Source organism: Hyphopichia burtonii (assembly GCF_001661395.1).
Source record: "Hyphopichia burtonii NRRL Y-1933 unplaced genomic scaffold HYPBUscaffold_2, whole genome shotgun sequence".
Lineage (NCBI taxonomy): Eukaryota > Fungi > Ascomycota > Pichiomycetes > Serinales > Debaryomycetaceae > Hyphopichia > Hyphopichia burtonii.
This window is the reverse complement of record NW_017963729.1, coordinates 1,666,211-1,681,258: the sequence shown is the minus strand read 5'-3', so window position 1 is coordinate 1,681,258 and position 15,048 is coordinate 1,666,211. Positions and strand designations below refer to the sequence as shown.

The following is a 15,048-nucleotide window of genomic DNA, read 5'->3' as shown; positions in this document are numbered from 1 at the left end:
CAGCAGTGGGCGAAAAACACCAGTCAACGGTGAAACAATATTCATATTGGGATAAGTTGCAAAAAAAAAAAACACAGTCGGAAGCATGTCGAAGGAAGTGAGTGGATCGCTTTTGCTAGCATGGCAAGTTAAGGGGAAACACTGTTTGGTGATTGGATCGGGTGACGTTGCGCTTAGCAGAATCAACCATTTGATCAGGGCCAATGCAAAGATCACGGTGATAACTGGCGGAGGCCATATCCACGAGGATATTGTCAAGCTCCACGAAGAAGGGGTGATATACAATTTGGTGAAGAGAAATTACGAATCGAGGGATTTGAAAATGTATGAGAAAACGTCTATTGAATTAGATGGAATCGAGAAATTGATAAATCCGAGCCATTATGAAGAAATAAGACAAGTTGTTGAACACGAAGTTTTCGCAAACGTTTGTTGTTGCATTGATGATTATGAATTGTCAGAGAGAATCTATTACCAGTGTAAATTTTTGCGGTTACCGGTCAATATTGCTGATAAACCTCCATTATGTGATTTTTATTTTGGGAGTATGTTTAATCAGGACAATTTACAGATTATGATTAGCACTAATGGGAAATCACCGAGATTGTCAAAATTGATAAAAGACAATATTGCAAGACAGTTTGAAGGAATTGATTTGAATAAGGCGGTGGAGAACTTGGGGTTAATTCGATCTTGTTTGCGGTCAAATATCGTGATTGATGATGATTTGATTAGTATTGATACTAGAATGAATTGGATTAAACAGTTGACTGATTATTTCTCTTTAAAAGAATGGAGTCATTTCAATTTAACTGATGAAAATTGTAGGAAAATTATATCTTACTTTCCTGAATTTCCTCCTAAAGATTATCAAGAATTTGAAAAAATTATTTCTAATTAGCATTGTTATATAAATCTATATATCTTCATGAACAAATAATTTCTTACCGCCTCCCCCTACGTAGTCGCCCACAATATGGCCGTCACCTTTAAGTTGATATTGATATGTCATTAATCCTTCGAGTCCAACGGGTCCTCGAGCATGGATTTTATTAGTACTGATACCAACTTCGGTCCCAAACCCGTATCTGAACCCATCGGCAAAACGAGTGGAACAATTCCAATAAACTCCTGCTGAATCAATGGCTTTTAAAAATTTATTGGCAGTGTCTTTGTTTTCGGTTATAATACTTTCAGTGTGTTTAGAAGAATGAATATTAATGTGTTTAATTGCATCTTCTACCGATTCAACAAATTTAACCGAAATATCAAATGATAAATACTCTTTATCGAATGAATCATCAATTGTGTCGAAAACGTATTGAAGATCAATTTCCGGTTCGTTTTCAATCATTTGTTTAACTTGTGGTTCAACGTGTACATTAACCTTGGCTTCAATAAGTGATTTAATGATTTTAACGATCGATTCTTGATTAATCGAATGATGAATTAAAAGTTGTTCAACCGCATTACATCCTGCTGGATAATTAGTTTTGGAGTCAACTATAATTCTACTAGCTTTAGTTAAATCAGCTTCTTCGTCAACATAAATTGAACAAATACCATCAGCATGTCCTAATACCGGAATTTTAGTATTAGACTTAATATTACGTACTAGTTCATTTGATCCTCTTGGGATAACCAAATCAATATATTTATCCTGAGATAACAAATCATTAACATCCTCACGAGTTTGAATTAATTGAATTGCACTGCTGGGTACTTCAGTTTCATCTTGTAAAGTTCGGTTAACAATATCACTCATTATCTTAAAAGTCTCATACGATTCTTTACCTCCTTTTAGTATGGCACAATTACCGGATTTAATTGCCAACGCAGTAATATTGGCAATCACTTCGGGACGGGATTCAAATATAATCAATAAAACTCCAATAGGCGAAGATACCCGGTATAAATTTAAACCTTCATCTAATTTACGTTGTAAGCTAACTTTACCAACTGGATCTTCTAATTTGGCAACATCAAGAATCCCTTGTAACATGGTATCAAATTTCCCAGGATTCGATAAATCGAGACGCTTGATTAAAGAAGTACTCAAGTTATTCGATTTGGCGTTATCCATATCAATTTGATTTCTCTCCAAAATTTGTTCTTTATTCTTCTTCAATGAATCATAGATCTTATTAAGAGCCCCAGATCTTTGTGAATCCGATAAGGTCTTAAGAACTGAAAATGCACTACTGGCATCTTTGGCAATACCTTCGGCGGTCATGTTGAATTCTTGCTAACCTTCCTTATCAACCTTTCAAACCTTTCTACTAAAGTCTTTATATCCCCAGAATCTACACCGAAAATTTCAGTCCTGAGTCATTCGGTAAAAATCTCCAACTTTACCGAAACACCTGGTGTAAGGATGTTTATACCCACGCAGAATTTGGTCACCGGCGCACGTCCCTAGATGACCGGATTAAAAAGAGGCGCGGTACGGATTTTATTTTTAACTATGTATCGATACAAAATTGGATCAGAATGCTGTGTAAGACTCGTTTTCCTTTTTTCAAACACGAATCATCAAAGGTTGATCTTTTGCAAATTGACTGAAACTCAATTATTCACTTTTATACCGTGGAAAAATCCGTTGAACATCCCAGACACTTGCAATAGTCTCTCCTGAGAATTGACTAGTTCTTTCAGACTATTTGCAGAAACTGACATTTGGTTTTTTGTTTACCTTTTAATTTTTTTTTTCTGTTTTTAATCCTCATATCTCGAGTTTAATCGATATTTTAGAGCTTTTATCACTACAGAAATACTTCTTTGAGGTTATTATTATAACTGGCCAAAGTTCCACAGCCTTTGTCTTTTTGTTTCTAAAGTACTATTCCGTTGTTGAGTTTTTTGTTCCTTCGTTCTTCAAGATCTCTTTAGATAATTCTTTATTGAATTTTTTTTTTTTTCAGTTCCTCGTCTGTGCTTCTGTTAATTGACTTTTTCTGCTTTCAGTAAGTCAATTAATCATAAGGAGAGTCATCAGGAGATGTCATACTATAATAACCGTCAGGGTGGCTCGGCGTCACTGGGTAATCCTTTCGACAATCCTCTTATCGATTTAGATGATGGGAATAGTCAAGCACATCATGATACCCAATCAAGTCCTTATAACAATTTATCCTCCCAGCATCAATATACAACCCATTCACATAATAACGATAATTTCCATCAACAAAATAATCCTTTTGATGAACATTTTATCATATCCGATGATGAATACGATACCCAAGCTTCTTCCCATCATCGTGATGGCAGTAGTAGTAATCGTCAAGTTCCTTTACTAAGTACATCTAACGATCCAACAGTGAAACAAAAGTCAGGATTTTTCAATAACTTACGTTCTCCAGTTGGGGATGGTGGTGCTAATTATATGGGAATGAGTGACCCATTTGATGATGATAAAGCTTATAATAATGCTAAGAGTGAATCAACCGATTTTGACATTCGTAATATTTATAATCGTATGAAAACGGGTATCTTTGGTGGTAAACCTAGCAGCAAATCATCTAAATCCAATAAAGGTCCTCGTCAAATCTATGTGATTAATACTAGCGCCAATGATTCATTTGGTTATTTTGGTAACTATATCTCTACAACAAAATATAACATTGCTACTTTCCTACCTAAGTTTTTATTCGAACAATTTAGTAAATATGCTAATTTGTTTTTCCTTTTCACATCTGTTATCCAACAAGTTCCTAATGTTTCTCCAACTAATAGATATACCACTATTGGTACTTTGATTGTTGTTTTACTTGTTTCGGCAATTAAAGAAATAATGGAAGATATTAAAAGAGCTAATGCAGATAAAGATTTGAATAATACTAAAGTTTTAGTGTTAAATCCTACTTCTGGTGATTTCCAAACTAAAAAATGGACTCATGTTAAAGTTGGTGATATAGTTAAAGTGACCAACGAAGAACCTTTTCCTGCCGATTTATTGTTACTCAGTTCTTCGGAACCTGAAGGTCTTTGTTATATCGAAACTGCAAATCTTGATGGTGAAACTAATCTTAAAATTAAGCAATCAAAACCTGAAACTTCTTATTTAGTCAACCCAAGAGATTTAGTATCTGACTTAAGTTCTACCGAAATATTATCTGAACAGCCGAATTCGTCTCTTTACACTTATGAAGGTAATTTGAAAGGATTTGGATCAGTTGGTCAAATTCCTTTATCTCCTGAACAGTTACTTTTGAGAGGTGCTACTTTAAGAAATACTCAGTGGATCCATGGTATCGTAATTTTCACTGGCCATGAAACAAAATTAATGCGTAATGCAACTGCAACTCCTATCAAAAGAACTGATGTTGAAAGAATTATCAATTTACAAATTATTGCCCTTTTCTCAATTTTAATTACTTTAGCAATTGTGGGTTCAATTGGTAATGTTGCTAAGTTGCAGGTTGATTCCAAATCCTTGGGTTATTTGATGTTGAGTGGTACAAGTAAAGCTAAACTTTTCTTTCAAGATATTTTAACTTACTGGATTTTGTTTTCCAATTTGGTTCCTATTTCTTTATTCGTTACTGTTGAAATTATTAAATACTATCAAGCTTATATGATTGGTAGTGATTTAGATATGTACTATGAAGAAACAGATACTCCAACCGGTGTTAGAACTTCCTCTTTAGTTGAGGAATTAGGTCAAATTGATTTTATTTTTTCAGATAAAACTGGTACTTTGACTAGAAACATTATGGAGTTTAAAAGTTGTTCCATTGGGGGTAAGTGTTATATTGAAGAAATTCCCGAGGATGGTAATGCCCAATTAATCGATAATATTGAAGTTGGTTATTATAGCTACGATGATTTATACCAACATTTGGCTGATACTTCATCTCAACAATCGGCTATAATCAATGAATTTTTGACTCTTTTGAGTACATGCCATACTGTTATCCCTGAAGTAAATGATACGACTGGGAGTATTAAGTACCAGGCGGCTTCCCCTGATGAAGGTGCTTTGGTTCAAGGTGCTGCAGATTTAGGTTATAAATTCACTATCCGTAAGCCAAAAGGGGTGACAATCAATAATCGCTTGACCAACAGCGACTCGGAATATGAATTATTGAATATATGTGAATTTAATTCCACTAGAAAGAGAATGTCTGCTATCTTTAGATGTCCCGACGGTGTTATCAGACTTTTTTGTAAAGGTGCAGATACTGTGATTTTAGAGAGATTAAGCCAACAAGAAGCACAGCCATTCGTTGATTCAACTTTACGTCATTTGGAAGATTTTGCTGCCGAAGGTTTGAGAACCTTGTGTATAGCATCTAGAATAGTGGGTGAAGAGGAATATCAAGCTTGGGCTAGTAAGTACTATGAAGCATCCACTGCCTTAAATGATAGAAGCGAACAATTAGATGCGGTGGCAGAAATGATAGAGACTGATTTATTTTTATTGGGAGCTACTGCTATTGAAGATAAGTTACAAGATGGTGTTCCAGAGACTATTCATACTTTACAAGATGCTGGTATTAAGGTTTGGGTTTTAACTGGTGATAGACAAGAAACTGCCATTAATATTGGTATGTCATGTAAGTTGTTGAGTGAAGATATGAATTTGTTAATCATTAACGAGGAAACCAAAATGGATACCAAACTTAACTTACAAGAGAAGCTATCAGCTATTCAAGAACACCAGTACGACGTTGAGGATGGTTCTTTGGATGCTTCACTTGCTTTAATTATCGATGGTCACTCATTAGGTTATGCTTTGGAACCCGAGTTAGAAGATTTGTTCATTACATTAGGTAGTCGCTGTAAGGCTGTCATTTGTTGCCGTGTGTCTCCTTTACAAAAGGCATTGGTTGTTAAGATGGTTAAACGTAAGAAGAAGCAATCATTGTTGTTGGCCATTGGTGATGGTGCTAATGATGTCTCTATGATTCAAGCTGCGCATGTCGGTGTTGGTATTAGTGGTATGGAAGGTATGCAAGCAGCAAGAAGTGCAGATATCTCAATTGGTCAATTCAAGTATTTAAAAAAATTGCTTCTCGTTCATGGTTCCTGGTCTTATCAACGTATTTCCAATGCTATTTTGTATTCATTCTACAAGAACATTATCTTGTATATGACTCAGTTCTGGTTCGTCTTTGCTAATTGCTTTTCAGGTCAATCTATTATTGAATCGTGGACATTAACCTTGTACAATGTTTTGTTTACCGTTTTCCCACCATTCGTTATGGGGGTGTTCGATCAATTTGTCAGTGCCAGATTATTAGATCGTTATCCACAATTGTATCAATTGGGTCAACAAAAGAAATTTTTCAATGTACCTATATTCTGGAGTTGGATTATTAATGGGTTTTTCCACTCGGCTGTGATTTTCTTATGTTCGTATTTTATATACCAACACAGTGACCAATTAGCTTCTGGTCTTGTCACAAACCATTGGGCATGGGGAACTGCTGTATATACAACCTGTTGCTTGACTGCTTTGGGTAAGGCTTCATTAGTGGTAACTATGTGGACCAAGTTCACTTTACTTGCTATCCCTGGGTCTTTCATTTTATGGCTACTTTGGTTTCCTGCCTATGCAACTATTGCACCAATGATTAACGTCTCTGAAGAATATCTTGGAGTTTTGAATGTGACTTATCCTAGCCTTACATTTTGGGCAATGGTATTCGGTGTATCGGTATTGTGTCTAACCAGAGATTTAGCATGGAAATTTTTCAAGAGAAGTTACAATCCCGAAAGCTACCATTACGTTCAAGAAATTCAAAAATACAACATTCAAGATTATAGACCAAGAATGGAACAATTTCAAAAAGCTATCAGAAAAGTCAGACAAGTCCAAAGAATTAAAAAACAAAGGGGGTTTGCCTTTTCTCAAGTCGACAATCAAGATCAAGAGAAGATTGTCAGATTGTATGATACCACCAAAAAGAGAGGTGTCTTCGGTGAGTTATCAGAAGGAAATTAATCCTTCCTTAATTAGCATTTTTCTTTTTTATCACCACTTTTAAATATTTCTTATTTATCTTTTATGATTATTCTTTTTATCTTTTCACTTTTATCTTGCCCGTTCATCATTCATAATGTATCTTTTTAATAACTTTTAGTATAAGCATTTTCTATATATTGAATCATTTTTCATGTACTTCATTAGCCGCAACTGTTAATTTTCTTCAGTAACATTCATTTGTCCATTTGCACGACATTTTTTTTTTCGATTCATCTCGCTTTTAAACATATTTTTTTTTTTTTTTAATATAGTAATCAGGTTAGAGATTCACTGAAAAGGTCTTTGATTCATAGCTTAAATAAAAAGGTTGGTCTATCATGTCTGATGCACCTGTTGCTCCAATAAAAGCACCAGAAAAAGCAGTTGCAGTAGCTGCTAACGTTGATTCTGCTCCTGCAGACTCACCATCTGGTAAGCTCTCTAACAAAGAATTGAAAGAATTAAAGAAACAAGAGAAAGCTGCTAAAAGGGCTGCTCAAAAAGCTGCCAATGGTATAACTCCAGAGCAACAAGTCCAATTAGCAGAGCAAAAAATGGAAAAAAAGAAACAACAGCTTGCAACCAATACCAATCTTAAAAAACAACTCCATCAAACCTTAATTAAAGACGATAATGTTAAGAAAATTCCATCTTTATTTAGTCATTTGGAAACTAGGGAACAAAGAAATGCTGCATCACCATCCATTTCCCATATAGTTCACCCGGCCATATTATCTCTTACATTAAAATACTCAACCTATAAAGTTGTTGGATCTATCGCGAGATTAAGAAATATGCTCGAAGCTTTCAAGGTAGTCATTAGAGATTACAAAACTCCCGAGAACACCACTTTGACGAGACACTTAACTGGCCATTTGTCTCACCAAATAGAATATTTGAAAAGTGCTAGACCATTATCGATATCAATGGGTAATGCTATCAGATGGTTAAAACAAGAAATTTCTCATATATCCATTGATACCAAAGAGCTGAAAGCAAAGGATATATTAGTAGAGAAGATTGACGACTTTATCAAGGAAAAGATTGATTTGTCTGATAGGGTCATAATTGAGAATGCTTCTCAGCATATATTGGAAGGTTCAACTATTTTGACATACGGTCATTCGGACGTCTTGGAAGAGTTGTTCAAATATTGTGTCCTTGAACAAGGTAAGTCTTTCAATTTGATTATTGTTGATTCAAGACCATTGTTTGAAGGTAAGAAATTATTAAACAGTCTTGTGAACACCGTGCATACTCAACCAAATGTGGCTAAATCAGATTTAGAATCTGAATCCGAATCTGACTCTGGCTCGACAACTGGCTCTATTTCAAAGAATATCAAGGCTACTCCAATCACTCAAGACTACCTTAAAGTGAACTATGTTCTCCTCAATTCATTGTCAAGTACTATATTAGCAGACACTGATTGTGTATTCTTGGGGGCCCATGCTATGTTATCTAATGGTCATCTTTATTCAAGAGTCGGGACTGGTTTGATTGCAATGATGTGTCATACTAGAAATATTCCTGTATTGACTTGCTGTGAATCAGTCAAGTTTTCAGATAAAGTCCAATTAGATTCGGTTACTACTAATGAATTGGCAGACCCAGAAGATTTGGTTGAACAAATCCATTCCAAGAAGCCACCACAAAAGAAGTCTTTTGCATTGGAACAATTTATCAAGCAATGTGAAGATGAAAAGAAATCAGAAGAACCTACAAAAAACCAACCCAAGAAAAAGCAGAATAACAAAAAGGATGAAGAACCAGAAAAAGAGGATGAAAATGCTCCTTTAAAAGACTGGAAGAGCAAGGAGAATATCAGCTTATTGAATATCATGTATGATTTAACTCCTCCACAATATATCAAAAAGGTTGTCACTGAATTAGGAGCTTTACCTCCTTCTTCCGTTCCTGTTATATTGAGAGAATACAAGAATACATAAATAATGAATATATAGACTTTTAATTTAATTTACTGTCAACGTAGGTATGAGATCAGGCATTTGTATTTGGTAAGCTGATTAAAAGCTGTAAAAGATTTCTCGGACTATCTTAACATTTTTTCGTTGTTTTTCATCGAGAGAAAATTTATGTTAGCAGTATTTGCCATCGATAATTGATTTATTCTACAACAATTGATTTCAAGTATTAGCCATCAATTGCATTATATATAGAAGCAAGGCCCTCTCTTTTCATAGATCACTGAAGGGACTTAATCGATCTACAGAATGTCGGAGGCGGAGTTATCCTTGATCAACAAGGTTGAGCTTCGTATTGCATTAGCTGAAAATGATAAGCAGTTCGAGCAAGCACTTAACACATATTTGACACCATTACTATTGAAATTGAGTAGTCCATATGCCGATGTCAGAAAAGCAGTTTTCAAAATTATACAAGATGTGATCCCCCGAATTTCTGCTGCCAGAACTATCAAACTACCTATTAATGCCTTACTAGATCAGGTAAGAGAACCAAAGACACCAAAAGATGCTGATCCATCCAATGTTAGACTATACTCTTTGTTATTCATCTCTAGAGGGATCGATCGTTTGACCGATGAAGAAATGACTGCACTTGTACCAAAGGTCGTAGAAGGAATTGCAAGTTATCCTAAAAGTACAGCTGCCAGGCTATTCTACATCTTAAGTAAGCTCTTAGCATCTTGGAAGTCACCAGACAAGCACTCCCCCGAGTATGCAAATATGAAGACTAAACTTTGTTTAGATAAAAACCCAGATGATGAGAAGTTTCTTACTTCTAAAATACTGAAATTTTTACTCCTCAGACCAAACACCACTCCAAACCCTATTCAATCACCCGGTTTGAGTGTAGATGACAATTCATTCTTCACCAGAGATGCTGGTGTTGCCTATAAGTCGCAAGATGAGATTTTTGTTGTCAAAAAGCGTTTCCTAGAACTTTTGAAAAGTGGATTTGATGATTCAAGCTTGTCTATTCCATTAATGATCGCTTCTGTTGATGACTCTTCTGCAATCAATGACTCTTCAGAAATCTTGTTCCGGAAACTCAAGGTCAATGTTGAAGACCCTGAGTTTGTCTCTACTGCTATTGCGTTGTTCACTGGATCTTCAGACAAGCTCACACCTCCAGTTAAGCCAGTTTTGCAAGAAAGAATATTGTCACTTCTTATTAATAGTAATGAGGTAACCAAACATTCTGAAATTTCCCAAATTTGCAGCTTGGGTCTTTCATCAGATTACCATAGATTAAAGCAAACTACGGTTCAGTTTATTAAACAGATCAGTAAAACTGATAAAAATCATTCGGCCTTAAAGCTTGTCAACGACTTCAACGTTCGAATGGCGAAAGAGCTCAAGGAGAACATTAATAACGAAGGTTGGCCGCGAATGGACACTTCTGTTATCAAAAATTATAATTCAGCTATTCACCAAAGAACTCTCCAATATGAAGCATTGGGGAATATTCTTAGGCTGAATCCTGATCTCTTTGTTGATGATTTGTCTTACATTGTGTTTTTATTTGAGTCTTTAGAAGGTGAATTTCCCGAGCTTCGTGCTACAATTCAAGAAGCATTATCGGGTCTCACGGTGCATTTGCCCAGCCTTTCCACTGATTCGAAAAGTAAATTGAAAGGAATACTTAAAAGATACTTGAGAATTGATAAAAATGATGATCTGGGAAATATTCATTCCTGCAGATTTGTTGCTATCAAATATGTGAACTGTACGTATCCTTTTAATGATGCAGAATCTAGACTTTTGTGTATTTTGGGAACGTCAAAAGTGAATCGTGCTGATATTATCGAAGAAGCTGTTAAGGGTTTGCATCCACATTGGTTCAAAATACTACAAGCAACAAACACCTTGGAATTCAAATCTACTCCAGAACTATTAGGTTCGAACGCAGAAATAGATTTTCCTTCTTTTAGTTCAATTGTTCATGCTATAGATAATGAAATCCAGGAAAGTAAATCTCTAGAGGGTGCTACAATTTTCAAGAGTTCTGGTCAGGCAATAAGATTTATCATGCAGACATTAGTAATGCAAGCTGTAAAGAAGAAATCAACTGTAATAGTTGCGGACGAAGAATGGCAAGTAAGGCTAGAAAAAGCTGTTGAAGTTGACAAGACTGTTCAAGATTTGTTAGTTTTAAAGATAGCTGAAGCATCTGCGGAAGACATGACAGACTCGAATGAGACGAATTCTTTCAATTTGTATTTGTCCATTATTTTTGATTGTTTTGTCTCTCAATATACCGATGCTGCGAAAGTCACTTCCGATATAGCTTTTGGTGAAATATTCTTGAAAATGATAGCATTATCACCTCATGAGACTGTTGGGAAACTTTCGCATATCTTACCAAGGTTGCTAGAGCTTTTGGATGGTAAATTCTTGAATGATGTTTCAACGAGCCAAATTTGTAATGCCATAGGAATCATCGGTAGTCACCCTCTGAATAATCATGAGTCGGTGCAGATGTTATTAAGTAAGCTTGATGCCACTAGCTCCCCAAGTTATTTGTTAAAGGCTAAGTTGTTAGCAACAGCTTATTTGATGTCTCGTCTTGCTTACAGAAATCGTTCAAATTTATTAACGGCAGATCAAGCGCATACTTATATCAACATTTTAGTTTCACACTTTAACAACAACTCTCTCCATAGCACATTATTGGAGTGTATTTCACAGCTTTCGATCTATGGTGTTTTGGGTCCATCTATTGCCTTATATCCTGACATTGACTCTGATATCGAGAAATTAGTTGATTTCGTTAAGCCTAAAGTCAAGAGATGTGAAGAACAAAGCGTTGTTGTATTCAGTGAGTTACGTTTGGCTAAAGTGACGAATTCATTGGAAGAGCCCGCAAAGTTAACTGGTTTCGAACAACAGATATATGATACTCACACTTCAAAACAAATTGAGTACATCTTCACAAGTGGAGAAGCTCTCTCTATATGTGCTGGTGGCTGGGAGTCTAAGGCCTTACAGAGGCTAATCGATATTCAAGGTGAGGACTCTTCGTATTTGAATCATGATCTGTGCAGAGTAGCCCCAGTGTTGGAGTCTATTTTAGCTGCTTGTAACAATACGAAGCCCCTGTTACGAAGAGCCGGCTGTATCTGGTTATTATCATTTGTGCAGTACTTGGGACATTTGCAAGTAATTCAGAATAAAGCAAGAGAAATACATATTGCTTTCATGAAATTTTTAGCCGATAGAGACGAGTTAATTCAGGAATCTGCCTCTCGTGGATTAAGTTTAGTTTATGAAATGGGAGATATTGACTTGAAAGAAACCTTAGTCAAAGGTTTGCTAAAATCTTTTACTGATAATAATGCTTCATCTGCTTTAGCAGCTGGATCTGTTGAGGAAGATACCGAGCTTTTTGATAAAGATGTTTTGAAAACAAATGATGGATCAGTGTCTACTTATAAGGATGTATTGAATTTAGCCTCCGATGTAGGTGATCCTAGTTTGGTTTATAAATTTATGTCTCTAGCAAAGTCCTCGGCCCTTTGGTCATCTAGAAAAGGTATGGCATTCGGATTGGGCTCTATTTTATCCAAATCAAGCCTTGATGAGATGCTTTCAAATAACCAAAATCTTAGTGACCGTTTAATCCCAAAGCTCTATAGGTATAAATTTGATCCCAGTACGTCCGTGTCGAAATCAATGGAGGATATTTGGAACTCTCTTATAAAGGATAGTTCCAAAACCATAAATGAAAACTTTGATTCTATCTTAAGAGAACTACTCAAAAGTATGGGCAACAAAGAATGGAGAGTCAGACAAGCAAGTTCGACAGCTTTGAATGACTTGATACAAGTTGTTTCCTTGGAAAAATACGAAGGTAAATTGGAGGATATTTGGAATATGAGTTTTAGAGTTATGGATGATATCAAGGAGAGTGTTCGTAAAGAAGCAACAAAATTGACTAGATCCCTTTCAACAATTTTGACCAGAACAGCTGATGTCGAGAGTGGTGGTGTCAGTGTTAGTCAAGCTACTGAAGTGTTATCCAACTTGATTCCTTTCTTACTAGGAAACAAAGGATTATTAAGCGATGCAGAAGAAATCAGGAACTTTGCCTTAAAGACTATTTTAAAACTTTGTAAAATAGGAGGAGCAGCAATTAAACCTTTTGTTTCAAAACTATTAGATAATTTTATTGGGTTAATGTCAACATTGGAGCCTGAAGTTGTGAACTACTTGGTGTTAAATGCTGAAAAGTATAACTTGGACAACAACGACATTGACTCAAAAAGACTACAAAGCTTGGGCAATTCTCCAATAATGGATGCAATTGAAAAGTTATTAGATATCATTGATGAATCAATGATGGATGAAATCGTGCATATTTTGCAGTCTTCAATTAGAAAATCTGTCGGTTTACCCTCAAAAGTTTGCGGTAGTCGAATACTCGTAACTTTAACTACCAAACACTACGGGATTTCTAAAGCGTATGGTGATTCTTTATTTAAAGTTGCAACAAATCAAATCACTGATAGAAATGATGCAATTGCGTCATCATATGCTACTGCAGCCGGTTATATTAGTCGAATTGCTAGTATTGATGCGATTGCAAATTATAGTTCAAAAATCAGTAATTTATATTTTGATTCCGAAGATGAAAGAAGTAGAAAATTGGCAGCCATTGCAAGCGAAGGTGTCAGCAAATATTGTTCTGCGGATAAATTTGATATGGTTGCTTCGGCTTTCCTACCATTAGCATATATCGGTCAACATGATACAGTGAAAGAAGTTTCCAAAATCTTTGAAAGAGAGTGGATAGAGAATACCAGTGGTAATAATGGAGTCAAACTTTACTTGACTGAAATTTGTCAATATGCTGAAACTTATTTGGTATCTAATAAATACCACATAAGACAAATACTTGCGAAATCAATTGCTGATATGTCCAATGCAGTAGACGAAGTGAAGTCTGCTAAAATTGCAACTCCTTTATTTAAAATTCTAATTGAAGCCTGTAAGGGTAAATCATGGATTGGGAAAGAACTTGTTTTAGAAGCTTTGGTATCCTTTTCGATAAAATCTTCCCAGTTTTTAGTCGAAGATTCGGATGTCCATGAACAAGTGAATAAAATTATCTTGACCGAAGCGAAGAGACGTAATAGATCTTATCAAAAACACTCTATTAAGTTGATGGGTAACTATCTTAATAAATTTTATGACGAAGATTTGATGGAGACATATATTGGGTTAATGGATGAAACAATATTGACGGATGAATATTATGACGAGGAAGATGATGATTTTGATGATGCAATGGAAGATATTAGAGATTCAAGAAATAAGAAGCAAAAACTGAATAAGTATAACCTTAAGGTTGAAGAAGAAAGATTATCATTCATTAAAAATCTCTTCACTACAATTTCCTCAACAAACTTCAATGGAGACTTACAAGCATTAGCATTAAATTCCATTATCAAATTGTTTCAAACTGATATAATTGAAAATACATGGAGATCAAAGATTGAAGTAAATGAATGCCTCAAGATTTTAATTGAGACTAATGGAAAGAAACATTATACTGATAAAGAACTTGATTTATTGATGAATACATGGCAAGAAATTTATAAGAACTGTCTTAATTTGAATAATATTGAAAGGGTTAGAATAGAAACTGTCAGAAATGCTAAGCGATTAGTGACTTTGTATGAAGAAGTCAATGCAATTCAGGATGCAAATAAAGTGATCACTCAAATGAAAATTTTCAAGAATGTTGAATCATCAGCGGTTGTTCAAAACGAAATTGACAAAGTCTTAGAATAAATCTTACAATATAATTATTATAGAGATATAACTGTAAATATATTAGCTATACAAATTAGAGAAATTAGAATATAAAACTCTATTCATTTAATAACCACCTCTCAATCTTAAGACCAAGTGCAAGGTGGATTCTTTTTGAATGTTGTAGTCAGACAAGGTTCTACCGTCTTCTAATTGCTTACCAGCGAAAATCAATCTTTGTTGATCTGGTGGAATACCTTCTTTGTCTTGAATCTTGGATTTGACATTGTCAATAGTGTCGGAAGATTCAACTTCCAAGGTGATGGTTTTACCAGTCAAGGT

The 15,048-nt window shown here is 35.1% G+C and overlaps 6 protein-coding genes across 6 annotated transcripts; 4 read left to right on the top strand and 2 right to left on the bottom strand.

The window, feature by feature from the left end:
• Positions 1 to 85: 85 nt before the first annotated feature.
• MET8 (bifunctional precorrin-2 dehydrogenase/sirohydrochlorin ferrochelatase) lies at positions 86 to 901 on the top strand (the record flags this gene model as incomplete). The annotated part of the gene is made up of 1 exon (XM_020218475.1): positions 86 to 901. The coding sequence occupies one exon, from the start codon at positions 86 to 88 to the stop codon at positions 899 to 901; it is 816 nt and encodes a 271-aa protein (XP_020078161.1).
• A 7-nt stretch (positions 902 to 908) lies between these two features.
• On the bottom strand, positions 909 to 2,285 carry PRO2 (glutamate-5-semialdehyde dehydrogenase). Its single transcript, XM_020222963.1, has one exon. It carries the CDS (start codon positions 2,231 to 2,233, stop codon positions 917 to 919), a length of 1,317 nt encoding a protein of 438 aa, XP_020078160.1. The 5' UTR covers positions 2,234 to 2,285; the 3' UTR covers positions 909 to 916.
• Positions 2,286 to 2,780: 495 nt separating this feature from the next.
• HYPBUDRAFT_239057 (aminophospholipid-translocating P4-type ATPase) lies at positions 2,781 to 7,073 on the top strand. The gene has a single exon (XM_020223236.1). The coding sequence runs from the start codon at positions 2,999 to 3,001 to the stop codon at positions 6,944 to 6,946; it is 3,948 nt and encodes a 1,315-aa protein (XP_020078159.1). The 5' UTR covers positions 2,781 to 2,998; the 3' UTR covers positions 6,947 to 7,073.
• A 232-nt stretch (positions 7,074 to 7,305) lies between these two features.
• On the top strand, positions 7,306 to 8,916 carry GCD2 (translation initiation factor eIF2B subunit delta; the record flags this gene model as incomplete). The annotated part of the gene is made up of 2 exons (XM_020218333.1): positions 7,306 to 8,217; positions 8,305 to 8,916. 2 exons carry the CDS (start codon positions 7,306 to 7,308, stop codon positions 8,914 to 8,916), a joined length of 1,524 nt encoding a protein of 507 aa, XP_020078158.1.
• A 285-nt stretch (positions 8,917 to 9,201) lies between these two features.
• Positions 9,202 to 14,745, top strand: ECM29 (Ecm29p; the record flags this gene model as incomplete). Its single annotated transcript, XM_020223485.1, has 1 exon — positions 9,202 to 14,745. The coding sequence occupies one exon, from the start codon at positions 9,202 to 9,204 to the stop codon at positions 14,743 to 14,745; it is 5,544 nt and encodes a 1,847-aa protein (XP_020078157.1).
• An 87-nt stretch (positions 14,746 to 14,832) lies between these two features.
• Positions 14,833 to 15,048, bottom strand: UBI4 (ubiquitin; the record flags this gene model as incomplete). The annotated part of the gene is made up of 1 exon (XM_020218478.1): positions 14,833 to 15,048. A coding segment is annotated over one exon (216 nt), but the record flags the coding sequence as incomplete, so codon positions are not given.